Source organism: Notothenia rossii (genome assembly GCF_949606895.1).
Source record: "Notothenia rossii genome assembly, chromosome: 10".
Taxonomy (NCBI): Eukaryota; Metazoa; Chordata; class Actinopteri; order Perciformes; family Nototheniidae; genus Notothenia; species Notothenia rossii.
Genome location: NC_136908.1, coordinates 41,290,764 through 41,316,259, shown reverse-complemented (window position 1 = coordinate 41,316,259; position 25,496 = coordinate 41,290,764). Strand labels below are relative to the sequence as shown.

Genomic DNA, 25,496 nt, shown 5'->3' with positions numbered 1-25,496 from the left:
CAGAAATGTCACTGAAGATTATGCAAATGAGCCGCTGACGTCACTTCTTCTTCTTCTGCTTTGGGTTTACTGGCAGGCAACAAACCACTTCATGGCGAGTTCAGTAGGTGGCGGTATGCACCTTAAAGTTGTTTGCAATCCGCTAAAAAACCAAGAGAAGAAGAAGTAAAACTTCCCGCGATTACAGGCGTCTGTTTACATCCGACCTCAGACATGATGGAGACTGAGTCGACTGAAGTTGTGCTGTTTGTGCTCAAGTTATACAGCTTTGTAACTGGGTTATTGAAGCCTGAGCGAACTAGGCCTTCGACACAAATCCAGAGCCGCCACCAGTCGAATGCTATAATCGCAAAGCTGGTTCAGCATCAAAGGCCAGTTCGAGTAATTTAGCCGAGCAACGGTCGAACATTTTAGCGTTGGGTACTGGCTTCAGTAGCAGCTCCTGGGTCATGTCCTCGGAGTAAATTGCCAGAAGCGCCGACACCTCCTCATCACTCCACCGATCCGATGCTTTATTGATGCTTGCCATAACTGCTTTTCACAACAAAATACTCTCTCCGTTGGTGCGCTGGGCTAATATAGCGAGCAAAAAAAATGGCGGATCTACAAAATATTTCAGAGTTTTACGGGGCGTGGTTTGCAATCGCCCAGCCAATCAGAACTGTGGTACTTTTTTTCCCCAGGAGAGTACCTGCTCTCAGCAGGCGCTAAAAATGGGGTGAAAAGTTCCCGGCACTTAGTTATTTTTTTGGTGTGAACGCGACATCAGAGGTACTAACAGAACTAAACGCGAAAAGTACGGTTGAAAAGTACTCTGTGTGAACGCGGCTATTTGGCGCTTTCACACCAAGTACTTTTCCCAGGAATAGTTCCCGAAACCTTTATTTCCTGGAACTATCTAGAAAACCATGTTCACACCGGAATAAGTCCCTGACGGAGTCGCTGACGTCACTTCTTCTTCTTCTTCTTCTTCTGCTTTGGGTTTACTGGCAGGCCGCAAACAACTTCACGGCGTATACTGCCACCCTCCGGAAGTCCCCGGAGTTGTGTTACTGAAGCCTTCCGAGTAAATCGCCAGAAGCGCCGACACCTCCTCATTACTCCACCGCTCCCATGTTTTCTTTTGTGTTGCCATAAGTTAGTCTCTCTCCGTTGGTACGATGGGCTAATGCTAATAATGCTAATGCGAGCAAATAAAATGGCGGCTTCACAAAAACTTTTCAGAGTTTTACGGGGCGTGGTTTGCAATTCGCCCAGCCAATCAGAAATTGGAACCTTTTTCTCCCCAGGAAAGTCCCTGCTCTCTAGCAGGGACTATATGGGGGTGAAAAGGTTAGCAAAAAAAAAGCTCTAGTTCCAGATCTTTTTGGTGGGAACGCAAAATCCCAGAAACTATTGGAACTATTCCTGGGAAAAGTACTCCGGTGTGAAAGCGCCTAATGCATCTGCCACCACATTACTCCCCCCCTTGATATGACAAATGTCTAAATTATAATACTGGAGCATCAGGGCCCAGTGAATCAGCCTTTGGATAGGGCACTGCGAAGAACTCAGAGGAAGGTGTGAAATGCTTAAGTCAGGTCAGTTGATGTCTCACATCGCTCCGTCACAGGCATCCTCATTGTATAGTGAAACTTTCCTCATTGCTGATGTCAGTGATGTGGATTCAAGCCCACATATCTATCCAGTGTTGGTCTTTCCAGGGGGTGACTAACACACAGGTGAGGCATTTTTTGTCTCTTGAATAGAGAGAATAAGCAAAACGCATTAAATGTATATTTCTATTACAGTGAAACCCATCTAATATTTAAATTTTAAAACATATTTGTATACATATTTGTATTTTTATATTCGGGATTGTTGGAAACGTTATTTTGATCTCTGTCTGTAGTGTACACACAAACTGAAAGATTGACATTAAAGTTGACTTTGAAATGTCCAATACCGGATCAATAGAGGTTTCTCAATACTCTAATGTCCCCTCCTCGACTCCTCGACTCCTTGGTCCTCCGGTTGTGACCCGGAAATGGATTTCAGCGTGCCATGTTGAAGGACATCTCATTTCTCTAAATGCACATTGAGGACCGAGCGTCGAGCATCGAGGGGGCTCTCTGGAGGAGCTCTAACCGAGGAGACACTAATGGGTCCTCTACGGCTCCTCCACGGATGCATTTCCGGGAACGGTGGAAGCGTTACGCACAGCCGGACTTATCTCAGCCAATGACAGCTCTGCATGCATCCCCTGGATATTATTTTTGTAACCGCTTGAACGGCGACGCGATGTTTACAGTGAGAACAGCTGTGAGGTCCGTGCAGAAAGCAGAGCAGTGTGTAAAATATATATCACTCAGTATAACAGGCCTACATTACTCTCTGTATTTGTATACTGTAGTTTAGTAGATATCTACAAACAAAGAGTCGATATTTTTCTAAGACCATTTAGTGCTTCACATAATAAAATACACAACGGCTGTAGCCTGATTATGCTTTAGGAGCTGTAGGTGTGTGTGGTACAGTGTAGGTGTGTGTGTGGTGCAGACTGTACAACGCACACACCTATGCACTGTACCACAGTGTGTAGGTGTGTGTGTTGTACAATGCGTAGATGCGGCGGACAGACGGGTCTCAGTTGGTTTGTTCTTGGGGGGGGGGGGGGGTATATATATCCAGTCTCTGATTGTGTTACGTTATTATGCGAGTGCTCTCATACTTGTTTTGATTCTGAAATTGTATATATTTATATAAATATATGTGTGTGTATATGTCCGTATCTGTAGCCTGTTATTGTCTCATTATATCGCACTGTCAATTAATTAAAAGTAAATATATAAGTGGTCATGAACACATCTGTCCATCAGAAAGAGGGCTGCTGTGCCTCCTGTCATCATTAATGGACGTCTCTTTAAAATGACCGCTCAGAGGGGAGGAGTTCTCATTTCTCTACCCGCCTGCTGCTTCCCCTCCTCTCCTTGGTTCCCCTCCTCAGTCCTCCGCTCGCATTCCTGTGGACGGGACTAGGTCTCGAGGATAGGAGTTGAGGAAAGGAGTCGAGGAGGGGAAATTACAGTATTGAGAAACCTCTAATGACTGCATCAGCCTTTCCTCCATGTGACCTTTGCACTTCCTTTTGGCAGGTTCTTCCTCAGATGATGGAGTTCTGCCACCAGATACTGAGGGACCCCTCGGCCGACCCCCGCAGGAAGGACGGGGCCCTGCACTGCATTGGAGCTCTGGCTGAGCTCTTACTGAAGGTCAGCCCTACATCAGATCCTTTAAGCCTTGCTAGTGATTAAAATGATCGTCACCTCTCGTGTGTTAATTCTGTTTTGGATGTGCTGTATGTATGCTTCTCATCCTACAGAAGCGGGGGTACAAGGAGCAGATGGAGCTGATGCTGCAGAACTATGTCTTCCCTCTGCTCAACTCTCCTATGGGTTACCTTCGAGCCAGGGTGAGTGCACCCCCCTTCATTTCTTCACAGGGATTATATCTCTTTGTTCACGGTATACGAGAGAGACACCAGTTCTATGGAGAATGCTTTTAACCTGGATAGTTTATATACAGAACATACAAGCACTGGCTGATTAGGTACTGTAACCAGACCATAGATCCTATTCTCTGACTCTTAAGCTCTGCTCTTACACTACAACTGACATCTGTTTAATGTTTGAACTGTAGCTGACACTACAAACCCTCTCAGTGCTGTCACTTACAATTGGTTTGTTTGATCTTCTGGTGTTAATGGTGTGTGCCTCTTCACTATTGGAATATAATATTTGAAGACTGTTTGTTGCACTAATGTTTGCTCCTTTGCTGTGTCCTGCCAGTCATGCTGGGTGCTTCACTCCTTCAGCCCTTTGCGTTTTCAAGATGAGCTCTTACTGAGGAACGCTGTGGAATTGGTCAAACAGGATCTGATTGAGGACAAAGAGATGCCTGTCAAGGTTGAAGCCGCCATTGCTCTGCAGACCCTGGTCAGCAACCAGGAACAAGGTCATTGGAGGCATATACTTATTTTTTTGTTTAACTAACCACCTTACCGCTTCAATCAGCTTTTACTGCTCTAAGATTCTATAAAGAAAAAAAGGTCAAGTAATTGAAAGGATGAAGCAAACTACTGGATAAATATGAGTAATATAAAAAGTGTATGTGACCAAGAGAGATCAGTCAATCTGAGTCAGGAAGTGGTTAGCCTTCAATATCATAAAGGCAAAAAGCAAGGAGAGGGTCAACATACAGTATATTGCTTCAGCTGCATTGCATCGCTTAAAGGGCCTGTATATGTTATAATATATATAGATGGCTAGATCTATATCTTAAGCAGGGATTAAATCCAATGTCCAGAGAGGAAGATCGTGTTTGCAGTTTATACTCTTTTCAACACAAATCAAGCTCAATGAACAGCAGCTTTTACCTCCTCTCTTGCCCTGGTAAAAAAACACAAGCCTTCCCACTGCTCAATCCAACCTTCATCTGTGTATACCATTACATATAAAATTACCCTGTGCCTGGACTTGATCACATAGAAAAGCCATACAGTATGTATGGCCCCTTGTGAACCACAAATAATATTTTTCCTCTGAAACAAAGTCCGGGGTTGTTCTGGTGCACTCCGGCAGCACTGCGCATGGAGGTCCATAGCAGCGGAGTCACAACACAATAATCTGCACTCATAATATTATCAGAGATGTCTTAACTTGGCGAGTAAGCACTACATGTTTATATTAGTGATGTCGTCCTCTGTCAGTGTGCAACATAAATGATGATGTTTAAAGGAAAAAAAACATAAATTTATGGCTGCTGGTTCTGTGATGGTCCTGAACAGATGGCCAGTCCATCCCTGCCTTAAGTACTTCAAGTTTTAGTTTACTTCTATTACTTCTACTATTTTTCAAAAATAATAATAAGCATAACTATCCTATTAGTTTAAAGAGGATCTTGCAGGTTTTTATTTTTTCTACATTTATGCTTAAACTTGCTTGAAAATTACAATTAAAAAAGTGAATGCAGGATTTTATATGTTTTACGAGACATAAGGGCAGGAATTCAGAGGGAAAGGAGCAATTTTGAGCTCTGCTCTTAAAAACGGCTTTTTTTTAAGGTCATACGTCAAACATGTCATATTACATCACGCAGGGGACACATCTCCGCTCTCTGACCGCGGGTATAGTAGAGTTGCGTTGAGTAGAGCGGTTGTGTTTTAAGGAGCTGCTATTTTTCTGTAGTTTTACATTGTATTTCACCATTTGTAATCATGGTGCAGTATTGTGTTTGTGCAGGTTGCACAAATACCAGCCTGTCAGGACATCGAGTCCACAGTAAAAAGGACCGGAGCTAGCGTTCGTTCCTGGGTGCGTTGTGCATCCACCTCCCTGCAGCAAATACTCTCCACAGCTTTATCAGGAAACCGTATTACTTCTCTCTCCCCCCCCCCCTTCGCTGCTCTCTCTCTCTCCCCTCCGGTACACGGCACCGTAAGTCGTAGTGTGGAGTTGCATTAGGTAACGCTGTGGTGGCTGTACTGCTCCAGCCGTCTCCTTTGTGTTTGTTTGTTTCCCCCTGTCTGTGTTGTTTGTGTGGGCGTGGTGGCTGTCACTCCTGGCTCCCGGCTCAACCTCCACTCACCTGCTGCAATCAGCTGTGCACCCTCCCCGACTACACACCTGCTTTCCATCAAGCCATTTACAACGGCATATCAACGGAGGCTCCACAACCTTTCTCCGCCAGATCGTCAAGTATCAGCCGTATCTCGCGTCTCTCCTCCGGTACACAGCACCGTAGTGTGGAGTTGCATTAGGTAACGCGAGATACGGCTGATACTTGCGCATTAGTTTCTGTTATGGATCAGTATCAACAGTCCTGCCAGTAACGTTACTATATTATCAATGCTACTTTAGTTTTCGCCTGATATATGATAGCTAACTTTACAATGTTGTGATGTGACGTTAGCTAACATTCTGTAGCTAACGCCGGTCATTCACCAAGATAGCTGCCCAGTTTTCCACTGGTTCTCCTCACACCACAGCTCAATTTCTCTCTGATGGCCGTTATTTCTTCTAATCCTTGGCTGCTCCTGGTCTCTTGGACACCTAGCAGGCTCATAATTATAAGGTTGTGGTCCGTCATATGCATTCGAATATTCATGTTCAACTTCTTCTGTGTCTTCTGTGTCGAAACTAGCATTGGGATCCATGTTTATTAATACGTTACACTGGCCGCTCTCCCCCTTGTGTCCCCCGTGTTACGTCACACGCGGGAGGTTACGTGCCGAGGCTTTTTTATGCGGAAGTGAACATTTCTTATAAAAACGACGCCAGATGTCACTGTAGTGTATATTTTTGTATATTTTTTTGAAAATCTAGTGTATTCATCATTTTCCTACACATTTATTCACAGGTGTCTTTAACCTGGAAGTTGCTCTTTAAGAGGTCCTCTTGCAACCACATGCTTTGTGTTTGTGTGCAGCCAAGATCTACATCAGAGCCCACATCAAACCCGTCATGCAGGAGCTGCTGCACGTGGTCAAAGAGACGGAGAATGACGACCTGACCAATGTCATTCAGAAGATGATCTGCGAGTACAACCAGGAGGTGGCTGCCATTGCTGTGGACATGACACAGAACCTGGTAGGGACACACAATCACAATCACGTTTCTTATCATTTTACCAAGGACAAATTCATAAAGGTACTTTATATGTAATTTCGAGCATATCTATTATTGAGGTATGCCTCTACATGTCTCTTATGAGATGGATGAGTCGGCACATAGCAGGTTGCTCACAGTGCTAACAATGCTAACAAAGGAACCCAACAGAACTGTTTCATGCAGGCACTGCACTGCGCCCACTCTGCTGGCAGCAAGAAGAATGAAACTGGCCTCAAACGAGGGGGGAACCAGAGGGGTGGCATTCCCTCAACGCTGCATAGATAGTAGTATTACAATAGTCTTCATTTTGATCCCTGAAACTTTTAGATGCATGGTGATTGTACCATGGATGTATAAATAACTGGATTCAGTGTTGCAGACACTATGAGAGTTGCTCTGTGGTGCATGAAGCCAAAACAGCCTGACTCTTAAGAACACAACCTCCCTCCTTTTCCCTGGATCTTCTACATCCATGAGGCTCATAGATATAACATGCGCAATCATCTTTACCCTTATGCCCGCCTCCAATCCGCACTGTCATGTCCCGTATCGGCTCAGTTCAATAAAGGGATAAAAACTGGACTCTGCTTTATGTGCATGTTGCTACCATATTGCCACTATGAAAATTGGGTTCAATGCCTGGCTCCCTTTCTGGGGGCTTGATCTCTTTATCTACATTCGTCACAGCTAAAGACATATTGTGAGGTCGATCTGCAGTGTGTGTAACTACTGTGTTTGCATGTGTATGTTTGGCAGGCAGATATTTTCACCAGGGTCCTGCAAAGTGAGGAGTATGAGGAGAACGAGGACAAGACCGTCATGGCGTTGGGCATCCTCAGCACCATCGACACAATCCTCACTGTCATGGAGGACCACAAGGAGGTCTAACATGCACACACACATAGAAACTTGAACTGTTTTGCTCTTGTATGTGATATTTGATACCTTTTTTATATATTTTTCTTCTCAGATCACTCAGCAGCTGGAGGGGATCTGTTTGCAGGTGATCGGTCTGGTCTTGCAAAAGCCCATCATAGGTATGGCAGGTGTGTTTGCACAGGCGCCTCGGTGTTACATAAACGTACTCATAATCAGGGTTCGGGCTGTTCCTTCTTGGCGTTCTGCTGCCCCCATGGCAACCTGGCATTGAAACGTTTGTTCTTGTGTGCTTTCCTCCAAAGCGCCGTTGTCGATTTATAAAAGTAATGTTCCCCAACTGATCTCCTTCACAACATAGTTCACAGAGAAATAGTGTTGTGATTCTTTTTTTACATTTCAAAACTTTATAGTTGGGTTTGGTTTTACTAGTTGCAGTTTATAGCTGAGCCATAAGATCAGGCGAAACAGGGAAATGAACAGATGGAAGGTTTCCAGGAGACAGAGTCATGGTAATGGACAGAAGGCAGCCAAGGCATTCATAGGATGCTCTTAGCTAACTTTCTCAGTAATCTACTCGAAACATGGTCTGTACAGATTCCAATACATGTTTAAGATCTGACTGTTGGTTCAGATTGTATAAATAAATAATGAGTCTGATAAATAAATGTATTGTTTGATTCTGAAACCATAGGCTTATACACCGATCAGCCAACATTATGACCACTGACAGGTGAAGTGAAGAGCATAGATCTCGTTTCAATGGCACCTGTCAGTGGGTGGGATAGGTTAGGCTAGGTCCTCAAAGTTGATGTTGACCTACCAAACCGACGACAGGGTCATGGGTGACCAAGGCTCCTTGATGGGCGTGGAGAGCAGAGGCTGGCCTGTGTGGTCCGATCCAACAGAAGACCTACTGTTGCTCAAATTACTGAAACAATTAATGCTGGTTCTGTTAGAAAGGTGTCAGAAAATACAGAGCAGTTTGTTGTATATTGGGCTGCGTAGCTTCAGACCTGTCAGGGGCCATGCATCTCTTCATGGAGACTGTATTCCCTAATGGCAGTGGCCTCTTTCAGCAGGATAATGCGTCCTGCCACACTGCAAAAATGTGCAAAACCACAATTTCAAGGTGTTAACTTGGCCTCCAAATTCCCCACATCTCAATGCAATCGAGCATCTGTGGGGTGTGCTGGATAAACAAGTCACCTCGCAACTTTCAGACTTAAAGGACCTGCTGCTAACGTCTTGGTGCCAGACACCACAGCACACCTTCAGAGGTCTAGTCTAGTGGAGTCCATGCCTCCACGGGTCAGGGTCTGTTCTGGACCCAAAAGGGGGTCCTACACAATAATAGGCAGATGGTCATGATGTTATGGCTGATCGGTGTATGTTGTTGTTATTGAGTACGTCTGAGGGCATTCCATGGCTAAATTAATTTATTATAAATAAGCACTTTACTCTTAACCATGCCTCCCATAAGCAAGACACCTCCATGCTTTTCACACATTTCCCACAAGTGAACATCTCATTGTGGTTTTCAAAAACGTTCCAGCTTCAGCTGTGTGTACAGCTCCATGTTCATGTCACTCAGGACACGTTGAGCACATATACAAACACCTATCTTTACACTTAGAGATCCCCCCTCCAGGGGAAGTTATACAGTCTATGTTGTGAATTAGTATACATACATGAGAGAGAGAGTGATTAACAGTATCCCTGAACTGTGCAGAGTTCTACGAGGAGATCTTGTCCCTGGCGTTCGGCCTCACCTGTCAGAGCATCTCCCCTCAGATGTGGCAGCTACTTGGCGTACTGTATGAGGTTTTCCAGCACGACTGCTTTGACTACTTCACAGGTATGTGAACACTTAAACGCTTTCAGTAGAAGATGCCATCCTTTGGTTGGTTGTAATGTAAAGGTATGGTACAAATAGGACTACAATAGGTTTACTGTTGTGCTGCTTTTTGCATTCTCATGTTAGTAACCACTTTGTTTTCATCTGAGTTTTTAAAATATTTTTGGGGAAAATATATTTACTATAAATTGTGCATAAATTATGTATCATCCAATATACTCAAGTTTTACATTTGTATCCGTTCTTTATGAAAAATCTAATTATACTTTGAAACAACTTTCCCCCAGAAATCTTGAATATGCACACAGGTCCATATAGCATGAAAAAAACGACCCACTTCTGTAATGCACGTCATACATAAAGCTGATTTCTTTGGGTCCATGTTATTCCTGAGTTGAGGTGATATCTGAAGACGTTGTAACACCCTACATTGTAGTTGCTTTGCTCTATTACATATAGATATTTGCATTCTCCCAAATATTTGTCCTTGTAAATTCATTTCCTCTGAGTTTCAAAGTGTTATAAAAAAATGAAACCGTAATACTTAATCCACGTTTTAAAATAAATGTTGCTGTTTGTCGATGCATCAACCCTAAAGTAATGGTGGTAATGTTAAAGGTGCTCTGTGTTTTTGTTACAGATATGATGCCTCTTTTGCACAACTATGTTACCGTGGATACAGATATGCTCCTGTCGAACCCTAAGCACTTAGAAGTCATCTACAGCATGTGCAAAAAGGTCAGGCTATAACTGTCCTTACCTGCTGTCCACTAGTCCATATCATGTGAACATGATCCTGTGTTATTCTTACTCTACCATTGTCATATTATAGGTGTTAACCATAGATGCAGGGGAGGATGCAGAGTGTCACGCTGCCAAACTTTTGGAGGTCATCATCTTGCAGTGCCGAGGAAGAGGCATTGACCAGGTCTGACTGAGCGCAATACATTCCTTTCAAATCACTCACCAAACATTTGGTTTTACAAACAACTATGGTACATTCAATACATTAGGTGTACTGGAACCAGTGTTTTTACAGTCAATCATCATACCTGTCAACAAAAATTCCTGCACGCAATTGAACAAAAACATGTTCTGTCCTACAATTACCATGTTAAAGCAGTGGTTCAACATTTTGGGAAATGGCCCCTTACTTGTTATCCTTCAGAGAGTAAGATCATAAAATGAGACTGTTGCTTACCAGCTGGGTTAGCCTTAAATTGTAGAATACAAGTACTCCTTATGGATTGACCCACCAAAGATTTAGCTGTAGAGTAACCCCTCCCTCATTCCTCTGTTTTCCCTGCTTGCAGTGCATCCCTCTGTTTGTGGAGGTAGTTCTGGAACGTTTGATGCGGGGGGTGAAGTCCAGTGAGCTGAGGACCATGTGCCTGCAGGTAGCCATTGCTGCTCTGTACTATAACCCAGCTCTGCTCATCCACACTCTGGACAATATGCACTTCCAGCACAACCCCCAGCCCATTACTGCCCACTTCATCAACCAGTGGATGAACGACACAGAGTTCTTTCTGGGGTGAGTGGGAGGTTTCTGTTGTTGGCAAATGGACACGTTAGAATAATTTCAGGTAAAAATACCCCAGAGAACTTCCTGGTTGAGTGATAAGAAGTGAGGACACACTCACCGGTCGCTCCAGCTGATTTTTTGCGTAAAATTCAATTTTTAAGTGTAAGCTAAGACATTTTTCTAACTGTGTATTTTAAGCAACTGTGGAAACTAAGGCGAAGAGAAACCCGTCAAAAGTTTGACCTGAGCAGCAAAGTAGTCACGAATGAAGCCTTGTGCTCAATTTCTAAAGGAAACACCAGAGCTCTCTGGTACAGTGGACAACAGAGACATACTGTTTGCCATGGCAGCGCTCCATTCTGCAGTTTTCATCACGGTCACGGTTATGAAGACATTATACAAAAGGAGATGTTCATTAAGGATCTAACCTTCCAAGGTCAACAGATCTTCGGTGGACAGTTTTCACCTCAGCCAGAAGTTGGACTTCACACTACGGGTCAGAGGGTTTCTTTGTGGACCCAGGGGAGGCTTGTTGGTATACAGAGCGCCATTCGTATCTCCAGATATGAAATAAAGGAGGCTCACAGTGCTGGAGTCTAAGATCATTTGAAACTTTAAACTTACACAGTTTTTTTTTTTTGTTTAACTTTTTATTTATTTTTCATACATTACATCAATAGAACATACATGGAGATGCTTACATAACTACAGCTGTTCTACATCAGGTTTAATCATTCATGCCCTCCTTGGGCACCAAAAGGACAAACAGTTTCTTGATATCAATTTCCATATTGTGCAAACATTATCAACATATTACAGACATTATCACTCCCCCTTAGGGCTGCACGATATTGGAAAAAACTGACATTGCGATTTCCCCCCCCCCCCCCTGCGATATATATTGCGATATGAAAACATACAGGAATTGAAGAAAAAGACAGTTTTTCCCCCCGCAAACCATCTTGAAGTTTAATGCTATACAATTGGTACTTTTTTAACTATATTTAACCGGATGAAGGATATTAGTCACGGACATCTGGATCTTAAGTTATCAGTGCAACAAGCTGAGCTAGCTCGGTTAGCAGTGCCAAACTGCCCTGGAGAAACACATGAAACTACTTTATTCAGTGTTTTTACCTTTAATCTCCGGGTCCGTTTGCTTTGGAGATTTGATTTTGATTGGTGGTTTGCTGTGCATGCAGAGCCTGCATGTCACTCACTCAAGTAACCCTGACATGAGAGCCGCACAAGTTTTCCTTTTGTAGCAAGCAGCAAAATAATTGTAACATGACGTGTTTGAGTTAATTTGCCTACTTAATATCGCTAAAGTCCTAAAAAAAAAATAAAAAAAATAAAATGAAGAAGAAAAAAAAAATCGTCACATCCTGCGATCTGAATATCACGCATGCGCATACCGTGATTATCGTCACGACACGATGTATCGTGCAGCCCTGCTCCCCCTCATCGGAAACATGATCGCACAATACCTGAACCATTATGATAGTAAGAGCCAGTGCTTTACCATCCAGGTGAAACAAGTACAAGTGCAGTAAAAATAAATAAATAAGTTAAGAGGTGCTGCTAGAGTTCTGGTGTTGCTTGTATTAATGGGGACCATTTTTCTTTGAAGGTATCAGTTTTCAGCTGTAGTCTTGCTGTGATTTTCTTCATTAAATAAACATTTTTTACCCTGTTTCTTCAGTTGACTATGCTGGGGGACTGCGGCTTCAGCCACGAGATCGTTATCATTTTCGCAATTAGGAGAACAATTCTTAGTAAGAAAGCTAAATTTCTGTCCATATCACTGGGCAGTATACCCAGTATATAAAGTGCTTGGTCCAAAGTAAAGGTAATGCCCATCACCTGTTTCATCTCCTTTTGAACATCCTTCCAGTAGCCCTGGATGTTTGGACAGTCCCAAAATATATGTGTGAAGTCTCCCACCCGTCCACAGCCCCTCCAGCACAAATGAGAGGTATTGCTATATTTTGAAGTGATAGATGGGGTGTTAAAATATCTAATTTTCACCTTCCATTCAAATTCCCTCCATGTTGGACTGTTTGTTATAGTATGTCCCACCTTGAATGTTTCTTCCCAATCCTCGTCACATATTATAATATTCGCTACTAACTCCCACTTTGACATCCTTATTATTGCTGTTACATTCATAATGTAGTACCTTGTAAAGTTTTGATATAGGCCCATCTCTAAATTATCAGTTCTGGCAAAGGTTCTTGAAAGCCTAGTGAGTGAGCAGGTAAAGGTGTTTTTATGTAAAAATTACATCCTATGTAAACATCAGTCAGGTTTCAGAAAGCAGCATAGCACCATCACTGCGACAATGAAAGTGTTGAATGATATGGCGAGTATTTTAGATAATAGGCAGAGTTGTGCAGCTCTATTTGTTGACCTGTCCAAAGCGTTTGATACCGTCGATCATCATATCATGAAGCAGCGGCTGGCCAGTATTGGCATATCCAGCCATGCAGTGGGTTGTTTTGTGAACTACCTCTCTGAAAGGTCCCAAATGTGTTCACTTTGATGGGCTCACTTCTGAGTGGTTGAACATTGCTAATGGTGTTCCCCAAGGTTCTGTTTTAGGTCCACTTTTATTCTCCATCTATATCAACAGCTTAGGTCAAAATGTGGATGGAGCAACCTTACATTTGCATGCGGATGATACCGTGATGTACTGTGCAGGTCCCTCCATTAAGGAGGCTGGTGTTAAATTACAGGCTGTTTTTAATATTATTCAGACTCAGCTCGCTGAGCTTAAGCTTCTTTTAAAGGTGGATAAAACTAAGGTAATGCCAAAAAGACACCGGAGACAAGTTTGGATATTGTTACTACGAAAGGAAAAGTACTTAAAGTGGTTACCTGTTATAAATACCTTGGTATCTGGCTTGATGATTGTCTCTCTTTGAAACTTCATGTCAATAACCTGCTTAAAAAGCTGAGGGTTAGGCTATGTTTCTTTTTCAGGAACAAGTCCTGTTTCTCACTTGAAGCCAGGAAAAGACTAGTCACTGTGACCTTTTTACCTGTGCTGGACTATGGTGATCTGGTCTATATGAATGCACCTGCCCATTGCCTGGAAAAGTTAGATGCCGCCTATCACAGTGCGCTGAGATTTGTTACTAACTGTAAAGCACTGACTCATCACTGTACACTGTATGCCAAGGCAGGTCTGCCTTCACTTACTGTTCGGAGGCTCAGTCATTGGTACATGTTTATCTATAAAGCCATGCTGGGTAAACTACCACCTTATATCTGCTCTTTGATCTCAGAGAGAGTGGCAAGTAGCTATTGCCTGAGATCCCAGGATGTGTTTTTATTACATGTGCCAAGTGCTAGGACTGTTTTAGGTACTAAAGCTTTTATGTGTGTTCTTCATCTAGCTTGGAACACTATGAGCATTTTGGTTCCCCTGCATCATTTTAAAGCTCGGATAGATCATGTTATTTGATACCTGTCATTAGTATTACCATTTCATAGTATCTCTGTTTTGTAAAACGTAGAGCTCCTTTTGCTTTGTATGTCAGAAGTTCATCCAATTTACATCGGTTTCTTTTTAGTTCAAGTAAGGTGCTATTGTTGGATGTTCTTTTATGTTCTGCCTCCAATTCTCTAATTTTACTCTCCAAACTTTTTGGCTGTTCCAGGCGAGCCTTTCTCGGCCTAGATGTTATTTCAATTATTTCCCCTCTAAGAACTGCTTTTCCAGCCTCCCATAAAGTTGATGGTGATACCTCTCCATTATCATTAATTTGAAAGTATTCCATTAGATTTTGTTTTATCTCCTTCACCACTTTCTGGTCCGATAGAATTTACACATTAAGCCGCCAATATTTGAAAAAAGATTCTCTTCCCATGTCTATAGTCAATGTTATAGGAGCATGGTCACTTATGGTTATAGTCTCTGTCACAATTCAAGACTTTGTGTATATGTTGTTGTGACACACAACAAAAGTCTGTCCTTGAATAGCTACCATGTGGGTTAGAATAGAAAGTCAAATCCTTCCCTCTGGGGTTGTTGTTTCTCCATGGATCTATGAGACCCAGCTCTTTAACAACATTGTTCAACACCTTAGATTTTTTGGAAGGTGGTCCTTGTTCTGGTGGCAACCTGTCTAATTTGCCGCTCTGTACAGTATTAAAATCCCCTCCAACTATTATCATCCCTTTTCCATTAGTAGTAATAATCTTAGCTATGTTTAAAAATAAATCCTTGTTCTCTCCGTACACGTTCAGTATGGAAATAGCCATGTCTCCAATAGAGCCAATTACCATTACAAATCTTCCCATGTGGTCTTTTATCACTTTCTCTGCTGAAAATGGCAAAGATCTATTAATTAGTATGGCCACGCCCCTTCTCTTGCCATATGAAGCATGAAATACTTGATTTACCCACTCTCTTTTTAGCTATTGGCTTTCAACCTCGACAAGATGGGTTTCTTGAAGCAACGCAATTGAACATTTTAGTTTCTTTAGTTGGCTCATTATCTTTTTGCTTTTTATGGGGTGATTTAAACCGTGAACATTATAGGATACAATATTAAACCTACTTGGGCCGTCACTGAATAAACTCAGTGGTCTTGTTTCTATTTTGTCAATTTGTCAAATATTCACTTAAAAAACATAATTAATGAGTTATTTTCAGAAAGAAATCTAAAGCCTTTATATTTACTAAACATACTTACTTCACATTTGACCTCTCATAGCCATATCACAAATACGTTTTGGCATTTATGTGAAGATTTGCTTACCTCAAGTTCATGCACCTCCTGATGTTATGGACTCATTTATATAGGCATGTTAATTCCTTACATTTAAGCAGATTGGAGAAGGAAATGACATGGAGGAAATAAAAAAGTGCTAAAAGGCCACATGGGACGTTTATGGCGCATTTCCACCGCAGCACCAATAAACAATAACCAAACGGTCCCGAAGGACACTCATTTAATAATTTCCGACATCTTCTAAATAATATGTGCTCTCCTAGACGCACTAAACAGGATATGTTTATCTTGAGTTTAGATTAAGGAATGGCCTTTGTTTGTGTTTAGAAAGAAGTAGAAGAAGATATACTTTATTAATCCCTTACAGGGACATGTCTTTCCCCACTCTGTTGTGTTTACACACATTACACGCACAGGGGAGGATATACATGCACACACACAACCCACACGCAGATGGGAGAGGTGGCAGAGAGGCTGAGCAGAGAAGCTGCCAGGTAATAGTAATAGTCCTTAATCTATAAAGTTCTTGAAAATAATTAATTTGGAGTGAGATTTATCTCATGGATTAAATCGCTATATTCCAACCATAATACGCAAATCCTTACCTAAACTGAGTAATTGGTAGGGATGTGCTCTTACTGTTTGCTCAGACAATTTATTTTTAATGTTTATATTCAGCCCACAGACTTATTTTACTAGAGACAATAGAATAGTTTTTTTGGATATAAGAAAAACTGGACTGCCTGAACATTGCAACGACGCGTAGTAGAGATCCCCAAAAAGTCGTCCTTTGGAGCTAATGTTGGCCATTTCAGACAAATTTAGGACCAAATTTAAAGTTTTGGAAAACACATTTCTTCGTAAAGTACAATCAATGCAGTTAAAACGATCTTTCTCCCTCAGTTGTCATACTTCTTTCAAAATAGACCTCTATATCTGACCAAATTATTTTTTACATGACTGGACTAAATTATTTTCCCTTTTTAACTGTAATATTTAAATCCCATAAGATCAGAAAAGTTTGACTGTGTGAGGATAAGGCGGGAGGGCAGCGGCCCTACCTGCCTTTTTACTGGCTGAATATGGAACAAAAGATCACTATCAAAGTGCTCAAATAAACACACACACACAGGGTGTTTCTCAATCTCGAGTACGCTGGCTTGGTAGCACATGTCTTCTGAGCATCTTGCTTCAGAAGCGAGGCAAGAATCCTTCCTGGCATTCGGAAAACAAAGAGTGGAACAGGCTAGCAAGTGTGTGTCATATGAGAGGACCCGCCTTACATTTTCCGCCACAGATTTGGGGAAATTGGTCCATGCGCAAAGTATTGTGGGGATTTTAAGACCGCGGAGTCTTGCGAGCTCGGTAGAATTCCAAGTATGCTGGACATTGGAACAGTACTTCGGCGGCACTCTATGACGTAGTATGCTTGAAATAGTGGCTCTGGAGCAGCTTTACTCTCGATTGAGAAACACCCACTGACAAGCAGGGGCTCTTGAAAGTGTACCAGGTCTGCACCCCCCCAATAAATACATTATAATTCCAGCCAGATTGATCATAGCACAGCACATTAGACAATAATTCAAGCTCCTGTGGCCATATTGTTGAGTTATTTACCCCTCCAACCATTGACGAAGCTTTTGATTGATGGAAAGATTTAAGAGTTGTAAAGCCCTAGCAATTTATACATTCAGGGTACATTGTCATCATTTCAGCAGCTTCAGGAGAAATATGGGCTAACGCAAGTTTTGTCAGGTTTTATGTGTTCAATATAAAGGGATTACAACAGCATTTAGTTGGTCAGGACTGTTAAACAATAATAAATCGACCTTGATCCTTGACAAACTCTGCTTTCTTTAGGTTTGATTGGTCAACATATTTATGTCCGTTTATATGTTGTGTATTTAATTAAACGTTGGGCTCTCTTCCACTCCCCAGGCTCCATGACCGTAAGATGTGCATCGTTGGCCTGAGCGTGCTGATGGAGCTGCCCCGCCGGCCCCCAGTGCTGGAGGGGGTCTCTGCCCAGATCCTCCCCTCAGTTCTGCTTCTGTTCCTGGGCCTCAAACACCTCTACGCCTCCCGCCTCGTCAACAAACCAGACCTGCTGGCCAATGCAGGGGCACAGGACGAAGACCAGAATGGTGAGAAAATAATCAGGACGATTGGAGGATAATGAAGATAATATAAAAGAAGTGTGCAGGACAGGGTTAGAGTGTGTAAACTAAGTATAATAAGACAGACAGAGAGCAGAGGGAAGAAAACCGATTGGCTCGGTGATGAAAGCTTGTCTTCTAATCTTGTAGCACACTGAGCTCAGAGTTTCTCCTGCGGCCGGGTATTTGAAGTACATGGATTTCATCACATTCAACAGAAGCAAAATTACATTACTTTTTGAACATGAACGAGCAGATTCAGATTAGCATTGCGTTTGACTTTGTGTGTAGGAATAAGTGTTTTTTTTCGCTCTCGCTCTCGCTCTCGCTCTCGATATATATCTAGATTCTAGATAGATAGATAGATAGATAGATAGATAGATAGATAGATAGATAGATAGATATCTAGATAGATAGATAGATATCTATAAATAAATCTATCTATATCTCTATATCTCTATATCTATATATATATATAAAGCATTCTAACTTTGTATAAGATGCACTCTGTCTTAAAGGCTCAAGTGAAATGATGTCCTTGATGTTAGGACCACAGTCAACTGTAGTGGATGCGATTTGGCAATTTCATCACTGGAAAAAATGCACATTATAAAATTGTACAAATATAAAAAACCTCAACTTTAAATGTACCTTTCATTGTAAAATGGGTCTACAGTGACCTAACAGCTGCCGGGCTTTGCTGCCAGTACGGCTCCTGCTAAAAAGGAGAAACATTCGTATCATGCAGTTCCGTGTGCTTGTTTTGTAAAGTGTCTGTCGTTCGGTTCAAGAGAGTGAAGTCTGAAGACATAGGGAATTATGAAGGCTGTGATCCAAATGATTGTATGATGTTGTGTATGGACAGAGGAGATTCCCAGTGATGAAGATGAGGTGAGCGAGAACCAGAGCGCCATGCAGCATCAGTCCAGCAGTCAGGCCGGGGAGGAGGAGGAGGACGATGACGACGAAGAGGATTACTGGGATGACGACGGGTTTGAGGGAACGCCCCTGGAGGAGTACAGCACTCCGCTGGACTACGACAACGGAGAGGACGAGTATAGCTTCTTCACCTCCGCCCTGCTAAGTAATTTAGTTTTTTTTTGTATTCTACTAATTAATTAAAAACTAAAAAAGTGTAATTCATACACACAAAGATGAACAAAATGAGTAGAAGCGGGAGGGCTGAAGCATATCTTATGGGATGTAGCCCTCCCGTGAATCATCCTAATACAACATTGGCATTATTGCGTCAAAAAAGTATAGAAATTAAGGAGTACAAAGAAAACTGGAGAAAAAATAAATAAAAGTTAGGGCAAGAAAAAAATAAATGCATATACGTATATATATATATGAAAACTAGATATAGGGTCATTTTCTGCACATGTCAATAGCAGTTGACTATCTTTTTTGAAAAGGGAAATACTTTATATAAATATATATATATGTACACATGTACTTAGAAAATAAACAATAATAATAATATATGCATATAATATATGCATATAAACATTGTGAACACTTAATTTCAAGTTACTTTTTTTACATTCATATGTTCACACACACAAAATATACATAAGCACCCATATACACCATTGCAAGGCAATTTCCAGGGCTGAAATAATAATTCAACCCCATAACGATGAAAATAAATAAGAAGGAAAAAATTAATAAAAAGCAATGTAGAACATATTAAATAAATAAACGAACTGATAAGGTGTTATTTCTAAACAAAAAAATGATTCTGGGAGTACCCAATATTTGTTAGCTGGAGTAATTTGTAATGTTTTAAATTATTTTTCAGGTTCAGATACTGCTTAGGGATTTGTCTCCATGCTACATCACATGCGGGTTTGTTTTTACCACAGCTGCTTTTGTCACTGAAACACTTACTAATGATTTGATCTGACATTTCCTGATCTAAACCCACGTGTGTTAGGGATCCAGAATGCTGATGCAGCATGGTACCAGAGTCTGACTGCGCCACTCAGCGACGACCAGAAGAAACAGCTGCAGGAGATCTACAGTGTTTCTCAGCAGAGGAGGAGCACTGCTGCCAAGTGGTGAGAGACACACACACACAGACACACACACACACACACGCACGCACGCACGCACGCATGCAAGCACACACACACACACACACAGAAGAGGGATGTAGAGCGTTAAGAATAGACTAAACATAATCACAAAGGCGGAGACAAGCATCCTCGCGGCTCACGCTGCCCTTCACTACAAGCTCGCGCACCTTCGACGATTTCGCGCCAATGGTACGATTAATCAAACCTGGTCAGCATAGTTGACTATCAAACTGTCTCTTTCTACGTTAAAAAAACGAAAGGTTGACACAGAAAACCGGCAATTCAACAGCGAGTGGAAAGAGAAGTACTTGTGTGTAAATGTCAGTGGGAGGCCCGTGTGTTTAATCAGCAATGAGTGTTTATCGGTGTGTAAAGAGTACAACTTGAGAAGGCATTTTAAGACAGCTCACGCCAACTTTGACGCCACTTTTCCAGCGGGCTCTGATGCTCGCCGCCAGAAGATTTTGGGGCTAACTTCGTGCTATGACCAAAGACGTAGCTCCCTGTTTCGGGCTTGCACTGACCAAGAGAGAGCTACCGCAGCGTCCCTACGAGTGACCTGGATATTAGGCAAAAAGAAAAGGCCTTTTACGGACGCAGAGACAGTCAAAGAGTGTATGCTTGCATCAATTGAGGAAGTGGTTGCAGATGAGAAAATCAGAAAAAGCGTTATTGACTCAATTAAGAACATTCCGATTTCTGACACGTCAACATCAAGGAGAATGGAGACCCTTGCATCGGACGTTTTTGAGATTCTCTTGGACAAACTGAGAAAGGCGGAGGTTATGTCGCTAGCTATTGATGAATCCACTGACAGCAGCGATGTTGCACAGCTGTGCCTCTATGTTAGATTTTTTGATGGTGAGTTCTTTCGGGAGGATCTACTTGGATTAATTCCTTTGGATGGACACACGACCGGTGAGGTGATGTTCCACAAAGTGGTTTCGTTTTTCAAGGAGCACAAGTTGGGATTGGATCGTATTAACATGCTTGTAACGGATGGGGCCCCTGCGATGTCGGGCCGAACACAGGGACTGTCCGCTAGGCTGGCAGATGGGGCTCCACAGCTGAGATCGCTTCATTGCCTCATCCACCAAAGCCTCCTGTGCGCAAAACTGAGTGGTGAGTTAAAAAACACAATGGACTCTGTCATGGCGATTATTAACTTTATTCGTTGTAACTCTAGTTCACAGCACCGCCTTTTCCGCCAGATGTTGTCAGACATGTCAGCTCGATATAATGATTTGTTCATGCACAGTGACATTAGATGCCTAAGCAAAGGAAACGTCTTAAAACGATTTTGTGAACTTAAGGAGGAGATCATGGCGTTTCTCCGCAATTCAAAACATAAAAAAGCCAACGCCTTTCTGTGTCTGATAGAGAATTATGAGTTTTACGCTGCTGTTTGCATTTTGAGCGACATTTTCCAACATCTGAACCAACTCAATTTGGAGCTGCAGGGCAGAGATAACATGGTTACACAACTTGTCGAGAGACTCCATGCGTTTCAAAAAAAGCTCACACTTTTTTTTGCGGATTTATGTCCAGGCAAAATGCTCCATTTTCCAACCATGCGCACTGCAGGTTTACAAATCACCAAGGTGATGACTGGATTTATGGACGCATTGAAAACCAACTTTGCCGCGAGGTTTGACCATTTCAGTCTCCCGACTGAAGTGATGAGATTTGTGAAGGACCCTTTCTCTGTGAATGTAGAGGGGGAGTTTGCACTGAAAGCAAAGGAGCTGATTGTGACATTAAATGAGGCGTCTTAACAACTCAAACTCATTCACATTCCGTCATCAGATGACCTGCGACAGTCATTTCAGCTGGCAGGTTCTGAAAAGTTCTGGACTCATGAAGTCAGCCACGAGAAATTCCCTCATTCAAGGGGTCTTATACTTTTTGTCCTCACAATGTTTGGCTCGACTTACACGTGCGAATCGGCATTCTCACACATGAATGCCATAAAAACTAATAATCGAGCATCCCTCACTGACCAGTATCTGCATCACTGTATGCATATTGCCATGACAACGTATACTCCCGACTTCCCTGCTCTTGCTAAATCGAAAAAATGCCATTTCTCTCATTAGATGGCACATATCTGCCAAGTTGGTTGCATACTGTATGTCAGTTATCACTATGTTAATCAAAAAAGGTTTGAGTTTTAAAAGGCTGTGTGTTGTGGTTTGGTAATTAATACAAGTCTTTTGATAATTGTTTTTGCTTTTAATTAAGCAATTTATGTGGTATGGCTCACTTGTCTTTATTGTTATTATACCATAATATGCACTGTTGTTTGTGTATGGCCCTAAATTGCTATTTTGTGTGAATTATTTGATAATTTAATCTAAATCTAATGATGTTGGTTATATTAGCTTCACATGTACTGAGTTCTGAACTTGCCATTTATAAAGGCCTTGGGCCTATGTTTGATTTAATTAAACAAAATATATGCACTCCACTATGCTGTTGTAGTCATTTCATTTCATACCTTTATTTATGCTGGTGAATCCCATTGAGATCATTGATCTCTTTTTCAAGGGTGACCTACTGTAGTATTTACTGTATCTGAAGCTCTTAATATGATTGCTCATATTTCAAGCCATTTTTTTCCCGGCCCCTTGCTTTGGATCATTTTCATCAACCGGCCCCCATTCCAAACTAATTGAATAGCCCTGGTGTACATTGTTCTCGTCAGTAGGACAAACATTTGGGAGTGAACGCGACCAGCGTCCAGATAATGGCAAAATATCCAATACATTGTAAGTAATTGAACACAGCATGAAGATCACTGGAATGGAAGATGTAGATGTAGGGCTGCTCGATTATGGCAAAAATCATAATAACGATTATGTTGGTAAATTTTGATATCACGATTATTAAATACGATTATTCATTGACTTTGAAAACATCCATTTATTGAACTTTAAAAACAATTTGAACAGTATCTTTTTAACAGTTGATTACCCTGAACTTCAAGTATAATTCAACTTCAAAGTATTCATTCTGTGATTCTCCAGAACACACAGATGGCCAGTCCGCCCCTGCTGCACTGTACTTTTCTTTGTTCCACGTCGGATTCCTTAAACCCAAAGTATTTCCAAACAGCAGAATTCGTTTTGCCTTTCTTGTTCACGAGTTGCTCTTGTTCTGCCATCTTCGCTCGCGCTGAACTCACACAACTATTGTCACTCACAAACTGGCCGAGAGGGCTTTTAGGGAGGGGCGAAAGAGCACGCAGCAAAATAATCGTTTTATTTCGATTGTTGTTTTCGTAATCGTTGCAAGCCAAAATGATGACCAATAAATAATTCCAGCGCATAAGCAACTACAATTTTTAAAATTGATATTTTTAGATTTCTGTTTGTATACAGAAAAACGACATACATATTGATTGAAAACACGAGTTGAAAACTGAATACAACATCTTTGAATGTAGACATATTAGGAACTCATTAACAGGAGAAGCATCAAACACAGCATGACTCATATCTTCAGCATTGTATCACCTGCTGGTCTCAGGTCAGTAAGACTGCTTAAACCGGTTGAGATTATTTTCAAACAAGCTTTCACATTTTTAGAATAATTAATTAAAACACCATCATTGCAATATACAATCCAAATTCAATCTCCTCAGCTTTAATAATCTGCTTCTGTTCTCAAAGATGTGATCAGATATCATGCCACTGCACTTTGAGAAGCTTTGTCCCCACTCGGAGAGGAACAAAATATCTGCTCTAAATGGAGATTTACCCCGCTGAGAAGCCATCTATTCTAGTCCTTGTTCAATAAATATATAATAATAATGATCAGTGAGCTTAAGAGGTTTTGTGTATTGTGAAATTTGAAAGAACCCAGGATGGCCATGTTGACGCTAAGCTGGGCTAACCATCAGGTATCTAGCTCAAGATTAATCTTGAAATAACAGTTATTATCCACAATGTTGACCAATTCCTTTAAAAGTACTGTATAAGCACAAAAAAACTAAGATTTAAAAACAGAGATGTGTATTTATATTTGTTATTCCATTTGACTTTGAAGCTAAAGAATACACATGTATTTCATTTCCATTACTTTTCTGACACCAATTACTAATTAGGGCTTCAAGCTAGTAGGTAGCATTATTCCAATTTAGAGCAAATTATAGTACTATTAAACAATTCTAAAAAGTTTGATTTTAGTGGGGTTTTAGGTCAATCTGAGTAGAAATTCTTAGATCTTCCCACATTGTTGTGATGTACCTTTGTTTACCATTTAAAATGTCAAACGTAGTATTTTTTGGAACTCAATCTGATGTGTGTTTTCAGATGCTGTGCAGAAAGATGGACGGCAGAATCGTCGGGTGTGTGCGTGTGTGTGTGTGTGTGTGTGTGTGTGTGACCTGTGGCCTCTACCCATGACTCGCATGAAATCGGAGAGGGATGTTGGTGAAACGGTTGTCAGAGCTCATTTTCATACAAAATAATGTAACATTTAAGTTGTCATTTCTTCCTGTACTCCTTCCCACCTAAACTCAACGGCTTGTTTGGTGTTTTTGCTGTGTAAATGCTTTTAGTCTTAGTAAACATTAAACAACCCAAATGACACCTTTAACTTGTGGTGGAGCTAAATGAGAAGATCCACAGTCATTACAATTCATCCTCTTCACCTTTGTCTTTTTGTTACAAAAACATTAAAAAGAATAAAGACACCGTCTGTGTTTTTCTATTCTATGCCATCATGACGAGCAGGGTGTTATTTCTCTTCCTGATTACGGACTCCCTTCAGACAGCTACGTTAACACAGACCGTATAAAGGTACGTTAACTACGTTTGGTATTAGTCAATGTGTTCGCCGGAGTAACTCTGGCAGGAAACAGAGCACTGTGTGAGCAGGGCTCAGGGTCGGAGCGGCAGTGATGTGTAGTGAATGTTTCGTAATATGATTTAATGAATCGTTTAGCCTGCTATCTAGCATACATTCTCACAAACTCCTAACGTTAGCTTAAGCTTGTGTTTTCTAATTGATTTTGTTCATGGGTGCATTGTTACACACTATCACATGTCAATATTGATAGGTTTTAAAACCCACATTAAGGCTATAACCAGAGGTGGGATGAGTACTCAGATACTGTACTTAAGTCAAAGTAGAATTACTCAGATCTTGTACTTGAGTAAAAGTAGAACTACCAGAGTGTAGGATTACTCTGTTACAAGTAAAAGTCCTGCATTCAGAAAGTACCAAAAGTAAAAGTAGTCATTGTGCAGATACACCATTGACCTCTGAACTGTAGTGGAGTAGAAGTATAAAGTAGCAAAACAATTAAATACTTGGGTAAAGTACTAGGCTGCAGTAGAATAGTCCAAAAGATCTGCCACTATCGTCTATTTCTTAACCTCTGTGTGAAATGTCACGGGGATATGTCATAGTGGATAGGAGAATTCAAAAGGATTTAGGAGAAGAGACTGCGGTGCTTTAGAGAATCGGACTGCACTTTCACTATCCGACGTGTTTATGATGCGCCAGCAGACGTCTGCTGCTGTGGCGAAACTACAGTTTTCTATACAGCGGAGTGAGCAGACTACATGGATGTTTAATAAGAACGACGGACGCATCTAGAGACTCTGCACCG

General features: G+C 41.5%; 1 protein-coding gene across 2 annotated transcripts in view; it reads left to right on the top strand.

Annotated features, from left to right (window-relative positions):
- Nucleotides 1-24,576, top strand: part of ipo8 (importin 8) — a 42,137-nt gene extending 17,561 nt beyond the window's left edge. Inside the window, exons 10-23 of one of the 2 annotated variants that reach the window (XM_079654936.1) lie at nt 3,135-3,251; nt 3,362-3,451; nt 3,828-3,993; nt 6,466-6,626; nt 7,404-7,529; nt 7,618-7,684; nt 9,256-9,381; nt 10,022-10,119; nt 10,214-10,309; nt 10,695-10,915; nt 17,584-17,789; nt 18,667-18,885; nt 19,738-19,861; nt 24,193-24,576. In XM_079654936.1, coding sequence (XP_079511062.1) covers nt 3,135-3,251; nt 3,362-3,451; nt 3,828-3,993; nt 6,466-6,626; nt 7,404-7,529; nt 7,618-7,684; nt 9,256-9,381; nt 10,022-10,119; nt 10,214-10,309; nt 10,695-10,915; nt 17,584-17,789; nt 18,667-18,885; nt 19,738-19,861; nt 24,193 — 1,818 coding nt within the window. In that variant the 3' untranslated portion in view covers nt 24,194-24,576. Of the gene's footprint in view, nt 1-3,134; nt 3,252-3,361; nt 3,452-3,827; nt 3,994-6,465; nt 6,627-7,403; nt 7,530-7,617; nt 7,694-9,255; nt 9,382-10,021; nt 10,120-10,213; nt 10,310-10,694; nt 10,916-17,583; nt 17,790-18,666; nt 18,886-19,737; nt 19,862-24,192 lie in introns of both variants that reach the window. The other variant, XM_079654935.1, reaches the window with a different exon arrangement.
- The last annotated feature ends 920 nt before the right edge of the window (nt 24,577-25,496 follow it).